This window comes from Pseudopipra pipra, chromosome 7 (genome assembly GCF_036250125.1).
Source record: "Pseudopipra pipra isolate bDixPip1 chromosome 7, bDixPip1.hap1, whole genome shotgun sequence".
In the NCBI taxonomy this organism is placed as follows: domain Eukaryota; kingdom Metazoa; phylum Chordata; class Aves; order Passeriformes; family Pipridae; genus Pseudopipra; species Pseudopipra pipra.
The window spans coordinates 23,936,319-23,950,980 of NC_087555.1; the positions used below are offsets into that span (position 1 = coordinate 23,936,319).

Here is a 14,662-nt window from a genome sequence, read left to right on the forward strand (position 1 = left end):
GGCCGAGATGTGAATTTTTAGCATATCTTGGGAGTGGTGATCTCATGCTATGTAATCATTCTTCCTCTCGTCAGACAGTGTAGAGAATTGTTAAATATCTAAAAGACAAAAGACTCGGTTACACTGCGTGCACATCTGTGGATGTAAGGAAGTTTAACCAAACTAAGTATTTAAGTTCTCTGGAAAGAAATTATCTCTCAAACCTCTGTTTCATTATGATACATGCCAGTTATTTTGTGTGGCTTTACCAGTCCTTGTCTTCTAAAGTGATGCAATTCCAGTGTCATGAACTATAGTTCTTCAAGGCAGAGCATTAGAAATCATACACTTCTTATCCTTTTTATGTTTTTAGGTCTACTGTATCCAGCCAGACCTCTTCAGCCAAAAGAAGTCTGGCATTTTCTTCTCAGCCTGCCCCTCTTTCTGTTAAAAAAATGAGATCTAATCAAGATTACACAGGCTGGAACAAACCCCGAGTGCCCCTTTCCACCCATCCTCAACAACAATTGCAAGGGTAAGTTTAATTTTCTTTATCTAGCATGCACACTTTGATCACCAGAATGTGCACATTCTTGTTACAATTATTTAATTAAAAACATAATCCTGAAATTTATGAACACTGAGGCAGGGAACACTTTTTCTAGTTCGGAGAATAGGTATCCTTGAAATCACTTCTTGAGAATTTTAGAGATATGATAATTTCAGGTAATTCATGTTCCTTTAATGATGATTCATTTCTTTATATATATATATGCATTTTTAAAAAGTTCAATTGTACAGACTCATGGGTGCTTTCTTGGTAAATGCTGCCTCCCGTGTGTTTTCAGTTTAGTCTGGAGGGCTGGAGAACAGCTCCAGTAAGAAGCTCTGTGAGAATCAGCTGTGGTGAATGTCCTACATGTTAGTAGTGCCGTGTTTAACTCTGGCAAGTTTGCACATTGATCATTAGACATAACATGTTCAATTTTTTTTATTTTTTTTTTTCAGATTTTCAAACCTGGGAAACACCTGCTATATGAATGCCATTCTACAGTCCTTGTTTTCAATTCAGTCTTTTGCTAATGATTTACTCAAACAGGGTATTCCCTGGAAAAAAATTCCACTCAATGCACTTATCAGGTAAAATTCACTTCCTGGTAAGGCTGTTTTCTCCTTCATTACTGAGAAACTGGTTTTGTAATGCTGAGGCACCTTTATAGAGGGTCATTTGCATGTATAGATAATAAAAGGATTCCTAGAGCTCTCTGTATTTTGGAGCTTTACTTTTGAAATAGGAAGTAGGCTCTTAAAACTTGTAATAGTGAGTTACATACCTTCTTTACTGTATTTCTAGTGGCAGAGTAAAATCCTTCAGAAGAAAATGCAAAAAATTGCAAAATAAATTAGTTACAAAAAAACTTCTTGCAAAAAAACCTTTTTTTTAAAAACTTTGCCAGCTAGGGTTTAAGCTGTTCACTAACTTCACCTGGTATGTGAGGGCTTATGTCTTTTTGGAAAATATCCTTTGTTTTGTAGCTGTGGGAAGTGCTCAAGTTTTGCATACTTAATCTTTCTCTAAATTTGGATGAGATCTTAATTCAGTCAAACCTCATGTCAAGAAACTCCAGAGGCTTCTGTAGTATATCCAGCTCTCTTTTCTCTTTGAAATTTTGAATTGCTGTGCCATTCAGTTTCTATAAGGCAAGCTGCTGTTTGCTCCATGTCCCACTCTCTCTGCCATTTTGGATTTTTATTATATTTGCACTTGTGTACCTTGTTTCTTTTCTGTCACTAAGGTGCAGGATTAACGGAACCGTTTCTCTTTCATAGTTTTTTATATCTTTTGGGTTAATTTCTATTTTTGCTGTGTCCTCTTGAAGTCTCTCTATACTACTTGGGATCAGAGGTTGTTCCACATGCCTCTTGAAATGTCCTTTCCCTAGTTTTTGTAGAAAGATCTCCGAAGGTTGTGCCCCATATACCTACTGGTAAACTGTGTGGGTGCTGCTTGTGCTGTCATTCCTCTGATGGAGGGCAGTGTGTGATCCTGTGCTGGAGTACAAGTCAGAGTTGATGCTAAAAGCATCTACTTTGGCTTCTCTTGGTTTGGGTGTATCATCTAACCTGATGGCTGGTTTTCTGGTTGAACAGTGACTGCCTATCAACTGCACTGTGGTTTCCTAACATGCTTCACTGAGCAGCTGTAGAGGGTTAGGACAGCACACTGTTCCTGGAGCTCAGCAGAGTAGCAGAAACTTGTTGAGCTGCAGTGAACTAACCAGATTCTTTGGGTAACTGAGTATTAGTTGTTGGTTTGGGGTGTAAGGGGATTGTACAGGTTTTCTCTGTCCACAAAAAAACCTCTGGGGTTTTTTTTTGATCCTGAAATGTGACATCTTCCTATCACCTTCCCGCAAATGTAGTATGACCAAAACTTGTGCTTGGAATATATTCAGTGTATATCTCCTGTGCAATTGTAAAGCAGTTGTAAAATATAACTAAATCACAGTTAGCTGAGAGGCACAGGTAAAGTCAATTTCTACAGGTTTTTAACGAAGCTGCCAGAAACGCTGTCCATAGATTGAACCAAGGAACTCCTCATGGCTCTTTTTGTTATAGCTTTTTTTCTACTCTGTTGTAATGTTTTTGTTGCCAAAAGAAGTAAGGCTTGAAACTGAGTGGAAGTTTAAAAATAAAACATAAATAGAAACCATCTGACCATGCAAGTTGAATTTAATGATTTTGTGCTACTTATTTTGCTGCCATGTGATTTCATATCTTCCATCAGTGCAAATGTTTTCAAAAAGCATTGGGGGGTTGTTTCTCATTGTAAAAGATAGAGCAGAAATAAGTTTTTAGAACCTCATAAGGCTGTTCTCTTTATGTTTAAAGACTGTGGTTGTTTTTTTTGTTCATTTGGGTCCTGTTTGATGATGGCCTCAAATGAGATCTCAAAGTACTTGAAATGGAAAAGGTTAATTATATATGAGATATTTTCATACAGAACACCTGAAACACTTATCACAGGAGAAAAGCTTTTAGAAGCTCTTAAGAAGAGATATTTTGTTTGTCTGAAGTCCTGGAAAACCAATCAATGTTTCATTGCCTTGACTTCTGCAGACGTTTTGCCCATCTGCTTGCTAAAAAGGATGTCTGCAGCCCTGAGGTTAAGAAAGAGCTGCTCAAGAAGGTGAAAAGTGCCATTTCAGCTACTGCAGAGAGATTTTCTGGGTACATGCAGAATGTAAGTACCATATTGCCTGGAAACAACTACGTGTAATTTGTTCAGTGTTTGGCCTGCATTGAATGTGTGTCAAGCTTCAACTCTGTTTGACAGTGACGTGGGCTTTTGATTGAATGTCAGCGATTGCTGCTGTTTGTTAGAGCAGAACTGCCTTAGTATTGATGAATGCAGTGAACTAAACATAGTTTCCCCAGTCTGTGTGTGTTTGAGAAAAGATACTGAATGAAATTACACAATATCACTTTGTTGCATTTACCCTGTTTCTAGGATGCACATGAGTTCTTGAGCCAGTGTCTGGATCAGCTGAAGGAGGACATGGAAAAGTTAAACAAAACTTGGAAGAGTGAGCCAGTCCCTAATGAGGATAACACACCAGGACGAGCTTCTGATGACCTCTCAGCCACCAAAGTTTATACGTGTCCGGTTATCAGTAACTTGGAGTTTGAGGTTCAGCACTCTATCATCTGCAAAATGTAAGTGTGCTCGACAGCTTTTGTCACACTTACCTTAAAAGACTAGGAAGCGTTCCCATGTGACGTGACTTCATCTGCAGGTTAAAGCCAGAATTGAGAACTATGTTTTATCCGAAGCTAGATATTTAGATATTTAGAAAAATATCCTGTGATCTAGAAATGCTGGAAAGCTGACACCTATATCTGCTGCTATAGGCCTTCTTTAAACAGTCTTGTACCACCTAGTTCTTCATTAAATATCCAGTGGAAAGCCTTTGTGCTGTGCTCATTGTGTACCACTTGTATGAGAATAGGGAGAAAAGGGGGTTTCAGCCAAGTAATGTTTCCTCTTAAAAAAAAAAAAAAAAAAAAAAGGGAAGCCGTGTTTTTAATTTGTTCTTTCTAAGGCCTTCCAGGGAATGGCATTTTCTTCTGTATTTCTATGTTATTGTGGAAAAAGATGTAAACCAGTATGTATGGGCATTCATTGCATATGACTTGTGCAGTAGATTTCCATATGGTATGCTTCATTCCAGAGTTTTTATGAACACAGGTATTTGGGAATATTAGTTTGTGTATACTTCATTAGTTCCATAAAGCAATTAAAAGTAAAGTGCATCTAGGTAACACTTGTGGAAGACAAATGACTGTATGGTCTTTTTTATTTTTGCCTTAAAAAAGCCCAAGAAGAAAGAGGGGGTTTGTTGGTTTTGGTTTTTTAGATGGGCTTTATTATTTTGCTTCTGGGAAAAGCATTGAAAGTTTGAAAGCATTTCTAGGCTTGCCCTTCTGCTGGGCTGGTCTCACCTTTCTCTTAACAATGGTGAATGAAGAAGAGATGTTCGGCTACAAAGCAGTCACTTTGAGTATACCTGATCAGTTGCCTCTCCAAAGCAATCTGAGGGGTATTGTTCTTATCTTTACACAAATGTTTCAACTTCTAAAGCATCAAAAAGAAATTCCACGATCCAACTTTGTCATAAGCATGAAACAGTTCCATTTTGATGAGTAAAATTAAGATGATCAAGAGGCATATATTTACTGGGAAGTTACTTGAGCCTAAAACATGTAAGTTGTCCTTAAGTTTTCAGACTTGCATAAGCATGTTTCTTTTTTAGGTGTGGTGAAACGGTCACTAAACGAGAACAGTTTAATGATCTCTCCATTGACCTTCCTCGAAGAAAGAAATTGCTTCCTTCCCGATCGATCCAGGATTCTCTTGACCTCTTTTTTCGGGTATGTAGTTTGAGGAGGTGTTTTTTTATTCATTGTGGAGTTATGTGTAGGTTATGTCCTATATGTAAATTTTGGTTGTACAGCTGAACTTTGCACTTTTTTGAGGTTTGTCCATTAATAGCAAGGAGGAGTTTTTATTGTAAAATGCTGTGCAGAAATTAACTGATCCTTACAATACTGATGTGAAATAGGTAAACTTCTCCATTTTGTGGTGAAAGGGTTGATGTATAAACAAATATAAAGGCTGTCAGATTGAGATAATCACTCAGGAATTGCTACTTCTCTCCTGGGCTAGGATGCTTCAACAGCTTGGGTACTGGCCTTAATGAGCGTGGAGGAAAAAGGTCATGCAGATACAATAATTAAAAAAAGAAGTAGCTGTAATATTTGGATGCTTGTTTTGTAAGTAGAGCTTCAAGGTGATGTTCCTGAAAGCTAAAAATGAGCCTTATGTCTGTGAATTAGTGTTGTATTTTGTAATATCTCAAGACAAACTTGTGTTTTTTCTCTGTATGTAGATAGTGTTTTCAACAGATAGAATAATTGACCGGGTAATTCTTTTAAAAGTTGATGGAGATCTGACGATTTAAAAAAATTCTTAAAACTGTAGTGATGTCATTTGGCCTCATGTAAGGCAAAGAGCTGTAGAAATGTTTGATGGCCAAGTCATGTAATTTCAGGAAAGTGATGCTTCCCCTTTTGATGTCTGTTCAAAACGCTACTCTCATGCAACACATCATTGATGAGTTTAGGTGAGGATAGCTTTTGAGGAACAAAGCAGAAGTTTTGAACAAGAGGGAGAAAATTTCCTGGCACCATTCTCCACCACAGGTTATTAGGGGGGAAAAAACCACCAAATTCTGTGTAAGGGAGAGAAAACTGTAAACCTCACAAGGTTGACCACTCCCTTTGGAATTAATTTGTCTTAACAAATGGCTTATTCACTGGTCTATAATAGACTTACAGGAAAAATTCCACCTGTATTAGTGGATATATTGTCAAATTTTAGACCCTGCTACCTGTCCTCTTACTAGATGCCCTCTTATTAGGTCACGTTGAAGGTGATTATAATTTTAAGTATTAGTGCTGTTTTGAAGAGTTTGTATGACAGCCAAAAGCGATGTGCTTTCGGCCCAGATCTGTTTAATATGTGTTTTGTTCCAGTAATGATTTCTCTGCTCCCTTCAACAGGCTGAGGAGATTGAGTATTCCTGTGAGAAGTGCAATGGAAAGTCTGCTGTTGTCACACACAAGTTCAACAGGCTTCCCAGGTAAATGTTTACACCCATTCCTCTCCTTGCTGGAAGGATATGTTACAAAAGTGCTAGCAGAAGTCTCTCAAAGAGTAAAGCTCATGGGAAATGCATGTGCAGTGGTCAGCCTGTGGGAAAGACTACTGTCTGCAAGTGCACCTTCATCCTGTTCTTCAGTTTTCCTCTAAAGAATCTCTCTTGGGAACCTTCTGCAATACTTTTTTCTTCCTCCCTGTCCATACATAAGGAGAATTGAGTTTTCCCTTTCCCCCTTTCTTGGGGTTTCTGGGACATGAACGAAGTAGAAACAGTAAATATATTCTGGAATTTTAATATTTTGTGCTCAGCTGACCTGATGGACAGGACTTGAGTTGGAGGCATTAGTGCCAGACAGTATGTAGAGGGTTTAGCTTTGATCAGTTAATTTTTCCTGTGCTTTTCTCTCCCAGTAAGCATGGCATTTCAAGGATTAGTGGGATGCTCAGTAGTTTTTCACCTCTAGGTTGGGTTTAGTTCATGATTTAGGGTGGAAGTGCTTGGAGATAGGGGTGTAAACCTCGTGGCATGTAAAGTTAAAAGAGTCTTGGATTATTTTATCAGACCTATGTCCTTGTCCCAGGTATACTGAAAGCAGTAACTTGGTATTTATCTCGTGTTTTGCTTATGTGGGGTATTCAAGCACTGCTAAAACCTTGTGAAAGTTTTTGAATGTTAGTACAACACAAGTGATAATATATCTGCATGATTTAAGTAGACAGTACAAAGTGCAGCATAAGGAAGAAGATTCAGTGTAAAGAAGCCTTTTCAGATTCCTTATACTGTTGTGATCAAAAGTTCTTTCAAAGAGAAAGTGTCATGACAGATAAACCAAGTACACGTCATGCACTGGGCACAGTTCCTCCTCAGTTTTGGGCAGCTGTGTGATCTCTCCATCACAGACTTGAATTTCTGGGAATGATTTACTAGCATTCTTGCCTATAATGATAAAATTTCAGTTGTTTCCTACCTCTCACTGTGTAGCAGAAATGCGTTTGGTAAGAGCTGCTTGTTTCTCCTTGAGCCAGGTGATGCACATCAAAGCAGGAAGCCTCTTGAGTTGTCAGAGTCCATGGTCTGCAACTTGCACAAAGTTGAGTGATGGACAGGAACAGAATTACCTGTGTCTTGCCAGATAAGAGATGGATAGTGTTTGCCTACCACCCCAAAGTAATAATCTGGTTTAGTCAGGTGAATGCATTTGGTGAACAGAGTTACTTGGATTTTAAATAGATTTTCTCTGACTTTTTTCTTGAAATTAACATTTGTCCTTCGCTCATCTCTCTCAGGGTCCTGATTCTTCATCTGAAACGATACAGCTTCAATGTAGCATTGTCTCTCAATCATAAAGTTGGGCAGCAGGTGGTTATTCCAAGATACTTAACCCTGCTTTCCCACTGTACGGAAAGCACCAGGCTGCCACTGACGCTGGGATGGAGCGTCCATTCTGCCATGTAAGTGTACAGCTTTGGTGCATGCCATGTTAACCACGTATGCCGCAAGGTAGGTAGTTGTCAGATCTCCTCCACCAGATGTCTGGGCAAGGAAACATTAAAATTACGCAGTTTCAGGTGTGTGCTGCTAGTTTGTAATGATGCCATCATGAGAACGTGTGCAGAAAGGAAACATAAAAGCTGACCACAACAGAAATACTTGAGAATAGGTTTGAAATAGCTTTCCAATATTTCAGAGTTTTTTCAGTCGTTGCAACCATTGTGATTGATCAGGGAGTGGAAGGGTAACTAGGCTGGAGAGAAACAGCCCTGGTTTGAGGGGGAAGATTAGAAAATATTTCTGCATTGGCTACCAGCTGTTGGATAGGTGTGTAGTGATACTGATGGACTTTGAGGAGCCGATAAAAGGATTAAATGGAGCAGGAAGTTTATTTAGAAGAATCTAGGTAAGGGAGGAGAAACAAAGACATGGGATATGCCAGAAAACTGGCTGATCCAGACAGCAGCAGGAGACTGTGGTTTGGGAGCAGGAACTCAAGTGTTGGTGGGAATAAAAAATAAGGAATGAGTTGTCTTGACATGGGAGCCCAGAGCCTTTAATTTGTGAGCTTGTCCCTAAGGGTGCATTGCTAAGAAGTGAATCAAGTTTAAAGGATTATATATGGTTTTGAACAACTGTTGTTTATTTATAGCATGATGAAATTATTACTGTAAATTATGCAATTAGCAAGTACATAATGGTATTTTGCTTGTTTCTTTGGTCATGAATTTGCATGCATAGCAGACAAGTAAACATTTATTTTTTAAAGACTTTAACTGCTGCAATAAGTACTTTGCTTTTTTTAATAGTTCCCGTCCATTGAAAGCCTCCCAAATGGTGAATTCCTGTACTGTAAGCACTTCCACACCTTGTAGGTGAGTTATAGCTCTGAAATGTCCATGGCCCGGGGTTTCATGGTGTAATTTCTAAGGCATTTTAAACTTTTCTAGTTCTTTTTTTTTTTTAATAGTTCCCCCATTTGTATTTGTTTTCTTTTCTTTTTTCTTTTTGTTTTTTTTTTAATATTGTAGTAAATTATTTCAGCTACTGTCTTTTTTCATATCTGAGTTTTATTGGTGTTACATGCTAGGTGAAATTAACATCAGTGGTACAATTTGCCTAGTTGACATGATCACCTTAGCACTTCCTTTGAGAACCTTTGGGGACTTGTAGGTAAGCAAAGATGATTTTTTCAGGCAGAAGGCTGAGCATCAGAATGACAGCTGGATGTAGTTTGTATAGATAATTTGCCAGTGTGAGTTATCTTAAACTAGCTTATGCTTGTATTTGCAAGCCACATATATAAGAAGGAAAATAGTTTTAAATTCTGCAGTCTACCTCTTTTCTCTGTTCTGTCTCTATGGAGCCAAAATGTGTGTGTTGGGAACAGGTGGTTAGTTTCTTAAGTTTATTTGCAAAGATGAGAGGGCATAGGGTTTTATAGGCAGTTTTGAAAGGCCAGTTTCTAATACAGTGAAAATGTGATATCACACTGGATGGTTTTTGATTGTGGAGTACTTAAAGACCAGACTTACTAATCAAGCAGAAATCGTGACTTCCCCAGACTCTCCTGTTTTCTGTTCTGAAGAATAAGAATTTATCTTAATGAAAAAGCAAACAGGAAAACTCAAAAACTTGTGCAGATTTGCACTTTTTATATCCTGGTAGTGATGTGGGAAGTCCTTTGTCCAAGTTAGTAAACTTGAGAAGTCCAATGGTTTATGCCAAATTCTAGGTGTTACTGTGATCTTGACTCAAATGAGTACTGTCTGGGATTGCGAGGTAATGAAAGTGCAGAATCTTTGGCCTTAAAAGCAAGAGCCACACACTTAGTAACTTTTAATGTTCTAAGCTGCTATTGCAGGCTTAAAGTAGATATGTGGGTTAACCTAGCAAAATGAAAACCCTGCCTTCTATGTTAATACATTGTCACTATCAATTGTTGCAGTTTGTTCCATAAATTGTACAGTGTGAAAGTACTACTTTAATGGTTACTTTGAAACACATTTGTACGATGCTACAATGCTGTGGAGTTTTATAGCCATGTTTTTAATTTACAGAAAATACACTTTCAAGTCAAAGAGCTCTGCAACACTCTATGTAGATTCTGACAGCGATGATGAGCCATTGAAACGCTCTGTTGCCCATAGCCAAAGGTTGTGTAACATACAGAGTAGAGATCAGCAACAGCTGCAAGAAGAGCCAGAAAAGGTAAGGGAAAAACCCCACAAACTTTCATGTACTAGATCCTGTATGTACTCATGTCTGGTCTATGTTTTTTAGCATAAACTGTGAGTGAAATTGATGTCAGATAAGGGTTTTTTCTCCTAATTAGCACCGCAGTGCTGGAAGGGAGTGCTTTGCTAATTGACCTCTCTGTACAGTTGATTTGGGTTCCCACGGGGAACAGAGGTAATTGCATTGCAAATGCATTTGAGTTTTCAGGTTATGTGTACCAGCTGCTTAGCAGTTTGGTCAGTCCTTTGGGCAACTTTCACTAATAATGTGCTGTCAATAATAAAATTATGCAGTAAAGCCCTTGATTAAATTAGATCCAGTACAAGTTGGGCTAAGCAAAATACTCAGTTGAGAGAATTTTGTGCACATCCAATCTGTGTCCCCTCTCAAGTGTGGCTTTTTAAATGCTTTTAGAATCTGAAGCTAACAGCCTTTGGAGGCGGACCCACAGAAGTGTGAAGAGACCAAGCTTATTGGTGTAATGGCACAGTTAACTTCAAATTGCCTTTGAGCTCTTCCTTGTGACTAGTGTTCATGTTGCCAAGTGGTGGTTTTTTTTGCTTCTGTCAGGGCAGTGTATTAGCAGGTTGATGAGTTCTGTGGGAAGGAATGATGATCCAGAAGGGAAAAGAAGCAGCTTAGAGGATTATCTTGCAGTACCACTTTCTTCTGTTAAGACTGTTGCAGGCCTAATGCTTAGGACAAGTGTCTGGCATCTCTGCTTCTCTAAAGTTTTTGGCAATGTTCATAGGGTTATTTTAATCAAGCAGAGACTTGTGGTCTTGATTATGACATTAAAGGACAGATGTAAAACTGGATGAATAGCATTAAGTAACAAGAGGAAGATATCTACAGTTTCTGATCTGATGGGAAGATCAAACCAAGGGAGGGTCCTGATACAGTATTTAATAAATGATAAAATAGATACTGAGTATTAAATTTTCAGTAGATCAAGAGCTGGGAAGGGCTGTTAGCTTGATGAAGCTCAGAGCTACAGGTAAGAATGATCTTGACAAATCTGAGAAACTGTATAAAAATAGGAGGGGTTGTTCGGTAGGAACAGGCTAAAGGTGCTAATCCTAGCAGGATTAACCAACTGTAAATGTGGGATGGGAATAGCTGGGAAGGCAGTGGACCTTCAGAAGGGGCATGAAAGGACACAAAGTCAGGCAGGTTGAAAGCAAAAATATCTAGACAAAGCCATAGCCCGCATGTTGTGTAAAGTAACTCTTGTTTTTCCTCAGCTTTGAGCTTTAGCTGGAGTTCTGAATCCATCTTTGGTTTCTGGACTGAAAAGAGTTACAGATTAATTGGAGAGGGGCCAGAGGAAGGGAGCATGAATGGTCAAAGGTCTAGAAAGGAAGGTTTTAGGAGAAAGTACAGGCAAATGGTCTTTAGTTTGGTCCCTAGTTTAAGGAGAAACCTAAGCTAATAGAAACACTTGAGCTGTTTTCCATGCCCATGTTGGATAGAACAAGAAGTAATAGACTAAGCAGCAGAAAGTAATTTTTAGATTAAATATTAGGGAACACTTTCTGATGCTCAGGATGTGTAGGAATGGAATGGATTGCTTTGGGAAAAAGCAGAAAACCCTTTCTGAAGGTCTCAGGAACAGGGTAGGCAACTGCTGTCCTGTATGGCACATCTGTACCTGGCTGTGGCTGGGGGAAGGAAATGAGCTTGTCTTTGAAGTCCCTCTTATGTATAGAAAAGGTGTTTCAAACTGTCCTAATTTATTATTCCTTGAGTTCTGTTTGTGAGGAACAGTGGGTAGTCTCTATTGCACAAGCCCTGTGAGTGCAGAAATTGTGGGAATAAAGCCTATTAATTTGAATAACAGATTAACTACAGGCTTTACAGCCTGTTGTGGGAAGGAGGCAGTGGTGGTGATGATTCCACATAAATGATGTTATCCTGTGGCCGTGCACGTTGGCCACTTCTCAACCACAGGCATGACCAACCATCTGTTACCATTCTCGGACCTTCTCAGTGTTGTCCTGGAGGACCTGGTCCTGGTCCTTGGAAGTGGCATTACTGCTGCTGCACCATTTTCCTTGATGTGATTCTCACAGCAGATGTGGATGAGGAAAGCATTAAGGGCTTGGCAGTCACTTTGTGTGGCCAGGACATCCCCTGCCAGGCACTGCTTGCAAAACACCCCTGGCATGTGGGAGAACGGCTGGAATAGCATCTATATACAGCTGTGGGTTGTAGGGGCAAATAGCAGTTATCTAGCTAAACAGGGCAGAGCTGAAATTCCTGTGATCTCTGCCTCTGCAGATGTAGTAGTATTTGAAGGACTTCTTAAAAATGCTTATTTAAAGCAGCCCGTCTTAAAGCCTTATCTATTTTAAATCTATGCAAATAACGTCTAGTAGAAAAGTTATATTCAAATAATGCACAGATGCTGCCAAGTCTTTAAAGTCTGACCACTGAATTAGTGGTAGTTGTTGGCAGAAAGCCAGGAACTAGGGTTTGCTGAAGAGCTAAACCTGTTTTGATGTTGGTAGCCTACAGGTGCAGAGAGAGAAATCAGAAAGCTTAAATAGCAGGTACTCTGCTTTCCTTATTGAGGGAATGAATAGGTGTGAGGAGAGAGGTTTGAATTTGTCACTTCTAATTCTTGGAGGGCATCATGTCTAGAACAAGAAGTTTAGTTGGCTAATTCATTTGCTAATCTTGTTTGATAAGGCAGTTTTAATACAAATGGTTTGCTCTATAAAAGCTTGCTGTATTTAACTAAAATGCAGTAAAAAATTATTTTTGTTCATTTTAACAAAATTCTGAGATCCATCCAAATGCAGTTTGGAGAAGGGAAGAGTTATCTTGTGTATGTTAATCCACAGGGCCTGTAAAAACTGGTTGTAGTTTATATTTAAATATTATTCCTTGGAGTGAGTGTAGCTACAAAGGTTGTCTCTCCAGTGAGTCTCGTATAACTATCTGTTGAATGTTGACAGAGCCAAGCTCTTGCTCCCTGGGGTTAATAAAATTAAAAAAAAAAAATCCACAGAAATGTAAAGCTGATGTTATATACCTGTTTATTCAAGCACTTAATCATAACTCCATTCATCTCTAGGGTTCAAAAAGAAGTAAAATGGAGGGTGATAAACCTGAGCTGGGTAATGCTGGTTTTGATGGGATGAGTGAAGATGAGCTGCTAGCAGCTGTCTTAGAGATTAGCAAAAGGGAAGCTTCTCTGTCTCTGAGTCATGATGAAGATAAGCCCACAAGCAGCCCAGACACTGGTTTTGGAGATGATGAAATTCAAGAATCGCCGGAAAACCTGGAATCTATGGAGATAGAGAAGCCCAGAACAGCGTTAGACTCAGGTAAGACAAAGTAACCATCTTAATTGGACTATAGCCGGCTAAAGCAGGTTACTGATAGCATCAGGTTAGTAATGTCTGGTGGCAGAAACTGGATGCAAGTGCACTGCTGAAACTCTCTGACTTCCTCGGAGTTTTCTTACAGCTTCCATGTGTATAAAGCATTTAATTCATTGAACTGTGAAAATGTATTTTCTTGTATATCTGTCACCTCTCTGATTCGGGGTTAATTTCCATTTTTTCTCTATTGATTAGCACATACCTCTACAGATTCCTGTGCCAGACTTCAGTGTACTAGGATTTGGCCGTGTCCTAGAAATGAATCCTTCCATAATCAGAAAATATTTTCATTTCTGTAGCTGTTGCAGCCTGGGCAGCACGGCAGCAGTGTTCACATGGGGAGTGTGCAAGAGCGTGTGGGGGCTGCACAAATGCAGTTATTTTGTCACTAGTTACTAATGTATTTAACTATATCTGTAATTTTTTCTAAAATTACTTGTTTACGTGAGAGTAGACTCTTAAGTGTAAGAGATTCAACAAGTGAATTATGGCCTCTGACCCAGAGACACCATTAAGTACAGGGAGGAGCCTGTGTGATACCAGTGTGGGGAAATTGAGTCTTTCTTTAGCTAACTGAAGGAAAAATGAGTGTTTTATCATTTGTTGTGTGCTACATGCTTTCAGTCAGATTTTAAATTCTGCTAGTGTGGAAAAACAGACCAACAATATGCTCTTGTCATCTAAGAGCCAGGAGGTTAAATATTAACAACAAAATACCCCAGTATTACCAAAAATTACATTTGTTTCAATGGACAACTCTTGACAGCCTTGATGTTGGAAGGCAGTGTGTAAGAAAACTAAGTCTGTGCTCAACCTGGTTTGTGCCCTCCTTTATGTACACTAATACTTATGGTGACGTGAGAGAGCTGTGATAGAGCGTGGCCATGTAAAGGTATCTCTCTCAATGTTTTCTTTGGAAAGTACAGTGTAATTATTTGAAGGCTCATTTGTGGCACTTAAGCAAAAACTATGTGTTTAATAGAAGTTCTGTATTTCTTCATACATTGGAAGTTTTCAAAGGTCATGTTTTGTTTTCCATCTTAAGAGGATTAGACTGATGGATTATGGTTCTGGTGGTCTTGTGTTTAAGGGTTCACAGATACTGAGACCTGCCACGTATTATCCTTGTTAATAACTAATCAGCAGATACTGAAGTCTGCATAGGGCAAAACTATGAAGTTTCACATGCTGCTTTATGGTAGCAGTTGAAGCAGGTCCTGACACTTAATCCAGTTGTAAGCAAGTGGGAGAATCAAAGTGTCCTGCACCTGCAGGAGGTGTATGCAGTGGTTGAATGAATGTTCATTCCACAGGTTTTGTAAAGCACTTCTACCAAAGTGT

The 14,662-nt window shown here is 39.0% G+C and overlaps 1 protein-coding gene across 2 annotated transcripts in view; it reads left to right on the forward strand.

Moving 5' to 3' along the window:
• USP37 (ubiquitin specific peptidase 37) overlaps positions 1-14,662 on the forward strand; it is a 35,820-nt gene that overhangs the window by 10,164 nt on the left and 10,994 nt on the right. For both annotated transcript variants that reach the window (XR_010431988.1, XM_064661195.1), the window contains exons 9-18: positions 353-514; positions 988-1,119; positions 3,100-3,223; positions 3,491-3,696; positions 4,794-4,911; positions 6,103-6,182; positions 7,490-7,654; positions 8,504-8,569; positions 9,755-9,905; positions 13,012-13,264. Coding sequence is in view for 1 of the 2 variants with exons in the window: in XM_064661195.1 (XP_064517265.1) it covers positions 353-514; positions 988-1,119; positions 3,100-3,223; positions 3,491-3,696; positions 4,794-4,911; positions 6,103-6,182; positions 7,490-7,654; positions 8,504-8,569; positions 9,755-9,905; positions 13,012-13,264 (1,457 nt within the window). In the remaining variant the exon portion in view is untranslated. The remainder of the gene's footprint in view (positions 1-352; positions 515-987; positions 1,120-3,099; positions 3,224-3,490; positions 3,697-4,793; positions 4,912-6,102; positions 6,183-7,489; positions 7,655-8,503; positions 8,570-9,754; positions 9,906-13,011; positions 13,265-14,662) is intronic.